This window comes from Sphaeroforma arctica, assembly GCF_001186125.1.
Source record: "Sphaeroforma arctica JP610 unplaced genomic scaffold supercont1.1565, whole genome shotgun sequence".
Lineage (NCBI taxonomy): Eukaryota > Ichthyosporea > Ichthyophonida > Sphaeroforma > Sphaeroforma arctica.
Window position 1 is genome coordinate 8,671 of NW_014038993.1, and position 4,852 is coordinate 13,522.

Consider the following 4,852-nt stretch of genomic DNA (forward strand, 5'->3'; position numbering starts at 1 on the left):
ACACTACTGGGGCGTCACAACTATGCTCACATGCATTACCGAGACGCTACGCGACGACAGCGACAGATCATACACCTCGCAGGCATACACCCACTTGATTGAACACACACTGTGTCCCCCCCCAGCAGGTATGAATCGACTGTATCCATACACCATGCAAGCAGCCCCCACCCTCGCGCGGCTCGTGCTACACCTACCTTGTTCATCGTAATCTTGTCAATAGCCAAGTACACATCCGCAAACTGCCCTGAGCCGATCTGGTCGATGACATCGAAGTCCGCCATGCCACTATACCTGGAGCCCACCAGCACCACATCAGGCACCGCCAGCGCCACACCTTCATCCGCATTCGTATATAACAGCGCATCCGTGTGTGCTCCCGCAGGGGGTAGGGCGTCCGTAGGGGTTTGTGCGTGTGCGTGTGCGTGTGTGGGTGCGGGTGTGTCTGTGTGTGTATGTATGGGTGTCTCTGAGGGGAGTTGCGTGACATTCGCACTGGCTCTGCCACTAGCGCTGGTGTGCTCGGACTTCTTGTGGGTGGGCGTGGGCGTGTGCGCCCGCCGCGGGCCCTGTACCGTGCTCGTGTGCGTGTGCATGGACGTGTGGCTCTGTGACATGCCGATATGCAGACCCGTATTCTCGGGCGAGTAGTAAACACTGCTCTTGCACTCGGCTACCTCCCGCACCCCGCTGCCCTCATCTGCATCCGCATCTGCATCACCACCGCTCCTATGCACCAGCACGCTTTGTGTGCCGTTGTCCGCCGTTGCATGGCTTGTGTGCATAGTAGTAGCCTCATTACCCCCATCCCGCCAATGTGTGTTTGTGTAGGTACCCCTTCTTTGCGCGGTGCCGCACATATCTGGATAGGGTCGGTTGCGCAACTCTGCCGGCACTCCGGTGGCTGTGGAGGGCTCGGTGGTGTATGGGGCAGTTAGCGTGGATCGTTGCACGCTCTCCGTCATCTCAATGGTGTTGGTGCCTTCTGTGGCCATAGACAGCGCCCGTGACAGAGTTAGCGCCGAGACCTCTGTGTCGCAGAAGCTCTCTTTGCGGCTCCGTTGCCCAATCACAGGCCTCAGTATCTTCGCGCCCTGGAGCTTGGCGTCGTCCGTATACGCGTGCGCAATATTTAGCGTGTCAAGCGTGTCAAGCGTGTCAAGCTTGTCAACTGCTTCAAACGTGTTGCTGAGCACAGGCTCCTGGCAGTCCGCTGGGGCGAGGTCTGCTCTCGAGTGCGTCATGGGTGGCTTGTGCACGTCCCTGTCTAAGGGGTCTGTGATCCCTTGTGAATAATTGTGCTGTGCCTGTGCCTGTTCTTGTGCCAGGCGCTGGCGTCCGCCGAGTGGTTGGTGCGTGGGGGTGTGTGGCTGTACTTGTGGCTGTGGTTGCCGCTGAGTGTTGGGTGGTGGCGCGTGTAGGCTGCTTGCTAAGCCGAACAAGGTGCTTGGACCGTCTGACGGCCTGTGTGTCTGCATAGGCCCATTATCAGACCTCTCGGGGACGGCTATTTGCCTGTCGGACAGATACGACTGAGCTATAGCAAAAGCCTCCGCACACATCTCCCCGACTGGGTTCGAATCTGCGCTCACATTCCGTCTCAACTCGTTCGCCCCGTGCGTATTGGTTGCGCGTGTGTGCACATCCGAATCCACTGACCCGTACCCCGGCATGGCGTGGCCGCCCTCGGCCTTGCACCTGCCCCGTAAAACAGGACTGGCGCTCGTACTGGTCCCGCCACAGCCGTCCGCATCCTCTGCCTCGTCGTCGGCCGCATTGGTGTTGTTCACAGACATGCGGGCCACTTGTCCTACCAACAGGTCCGCCGAGAGCGACGCCAGGGGACTGCTGCGATTGGCCTGGACGTCCAGGGTGTCACTGGCAGTGGGTTGCACCCACAGGTGCGTCTCCATACCACTACCGCTGAGTCCGTTAACCATCCCCACATCCTCATTCGCTGGCTTGGTCGTGGTGTCTGCCGGGCGCCCAGCGGTAGACTGTATACCCGCCGCAGCCTTTCTGGTGCCTACCGCCGTATTGTCCACCGCAGCCAGCGCATCGCTGATATCTGAGTTGCTTGTTGTGCGCGGCTCGTACCTGCCTGGAGCGGTGCCTAGCCTGGCCACACATATCCGTCCCTGTGACTCTATCCCACCCATGTCCACTCTGAGGCGACTGCTCCTGAGCCCGCCCTTTATCTCACCCATATCTACGCTCATGCGTGTGCTTCGGAGGCTGCCCGCCTGCGCGAGCGCTTCCATGGTGCTCACATTCGGCAGAGACATTGGCACCGACGCACCGAACGACCCGGCAGGTGTGGTGGTCGTCGCCTGGTTCAGGTGAACACTGGAGTGTGCGTGTGCGTGTGCGTGTGCGTGCGTTCCTATTCTCCTTTCGACCAGCTGTGTCTCCCCCCGACTCCGGTAGTGTGTTGCACTTCGACCAGCCGGCTCGATAGGTGCGGGTCCGTTCAACCCAAGCCTTACATCCGTCGTGACTTGTGGGTGTCCTTGTGACTGGCCCGGGGGGGGGGTGTGGTTGTGGTTGTGGTTGTGGTTGTGGTTGTGGTTGTGGTTGTGTGTGTGCATCTGCGAGTGTGTGCGTGTCTGTGAGTCGACGCGTGCCTGGGTACTCGCCTGCATGATCAGGCTCTCCCGCTCACTCACACTTGCGCTACGTTTCCTGCGCGCACGCACAACAGTCGTATCGCCACTGATGCTGTAACTCGAACGCTCACGCGCCCGCCGGTGCGAGTGCATCTCTGTGTGCGTGTGGGCCTTGCTGATATGCCTCTGCGTGTGTATGTCCTTGCGCAATTGTGTGCGTGCGTGCGTCTGCGTCGGTTGTGTGGTGTTCCCCTGTAGGCTTGCCTCGTGAGGTTTACGGGCGACGACAGGCATGGGCTCGGGGGCTGCCCTTGGGGGGTCATACAGTGACATAGGAGGTACCGTCTGCGATGGCAGGAATTGCGGTTCATTGGGGGTGTTGGGTGCGACCGTATTCGGTATGCTAACCGACCCACGCATTCGCCGTCGTGCTTCCACAGAGGACAAATATCCAGGAGTCCCGTCCATGCCCGCCAAATTTGGGCAGCTCGCCTGAGAGTTGGGGTATGCACGCGTATGCGCGCGTTTGTGTGCGTGTACAAATTCGTTGCTCTGTGTACGTCCGGGCGTGCTACACTCCCGATCGTTAGACTCCAGTCGAGCGATCTTGGTGGCTGTGCTATCACTCTGTCCCCCCAACCACACTGTGTCTGACCCACTCGCAGTATACGCCCTTGTGTGGTCCTGAGTGGCCGTGTGGGGCTGTGCTTCGGTAGGTATACTTGCAGTGGCACTGGCGGGTGCATACGCGTACTCGTATGCAATTCCCACTTCACCCCCTATCTCGGAGGCACTCGTTTCGTTCCAATTCGGTATCCTCGGGGCAGTGGGTTTGCGAGCAGTTTGCACACTCGCCACAAACGGGCGCACTGGTTGTTTCAAAGGTAGCTCCGCGTTGCCATGGTAACCTGTCCCGTTCACGCCCACATCGAATCGGTTCAGGAACACCCCGGAGTCTATGATCTGAGATCCGTACGATAATGTCACCTCATCTGAGTCCCCCAGGGAGAACAGCGCAGGTGTGCTCGTGGAACACCTTTCCGGTTCAATGGGTGTGTGCGGATTGGCCCTGTCATCGTAGTTATAGGCGTAGGGCCGTGCGAATGTGTTCGTGTCCGACGTGTTGGGAGCCGATGTATGTAAGTCGTGTGGTGCGCTTGTATAGGCACGTGACTCGGTCGGTGTCTGTGTACGCGTGTGAGAAGATGTTCGTTGCATCGTCTCGAACACAAATGAAGGGTGTGATTGTGGCTGGATCGTATGCGCAGACACAGCATCCCCGCCTATAATAAACTGCGGCACGGTCCCTCCGTCACCCGTACTCATATTCATATGTGTATGCAAATCCAACCTGGCACTGGATCTCACACTCGCCCCAGGCGGTGCCATCGAGCGCTTGTGCGCACTCATCTGGCCCCCATAGCTCACATACGACTGCATACGGAACTGTGCCTCCTTCACTTCTGGGGTGGCCATAGCGAGCGACAACGCCTCGTCCCGACAGTCCATAGCATCCGTTAACGTATCCAGAGCCATGGACATACCGTCGACGTCGTACCCTCCTACGCTGCCGTGGCGGCCGTTGCGGTAGCTGATAGCCCCACTCGGTGCTCGCTCAAACGAGGTGTGGTGTGGACGTCCCTGCACATGCACATCGGTTGAAGCACGTGTGCGCGTAGGCACTTGCTGTGCACTCGAGGTTCTGAAGCGACTCGTTCTCTGTTCCCCATCGGTGACTGTCCTGTCCATAGTGTTCTGGGACTCCCCCGCACCGTCAGTGTGTGTGATGCCATGACTGTGTGTCTTGTCATCGTTGTTGGTACGCACATACCGTCCTTCACCAGACGTCCCAACACGCCGCTCATCACATGGCGAATGGGGTGCCGTAGGATTCACGAACATCTCCGTGGGCGTGTGGAACCCCGTGCCAGGCAGTGACATACTACATGATCTCCCGTTACTGGATGTCTGAGCTCCCTCGACTTGTGGTACTTTCCCATTGGAATCTTGAGCGAAGTGCTGCGTGTTCTGTTGTACTCTGACTTGGTTCACCGTACCGTCAGCGTCCAGGCATACAGTTCGTGATCGACTTCTGTGCCGTTGTACTTTGACTATGGGCCCATTGTCTCGCCCTGTTTTCCGAGAGTGGGTTCGATCCGGATTGAGCACGGAAAGGGCTTATGATCATCCGCATATATATAAAAAATTTATAAACGGATATATATATATTTGTAAATATATATATA

The 4,852-nt window shown here is 58.1% G+C and overlaps 1 protein-coding gene across 1 annotated transcript in view; it reads right to left on the minus strand.

Moving 5' to 3' along the window:
- The window catches only part of SARC_11190 (hypothetical protein), a gene marked incomplete at its 5' end in the record, with an annotated part of 6,797 nt that extends 2,053 nt beyond the window's left edge, over window positions 1-4,744 (minus strand). The window contains one exon of the mRNA XM_014294730.1: window positions 76-4,744. Coding sequence (XP_014150205.1) covers window positions 76-4,744 — 4,669 coding nt within the window. The remainder of the gene's footprint in view (window positions 1-75) is intronic.
- Window positions 4,745-4,852: the final 108 nt, after the last annotated feature.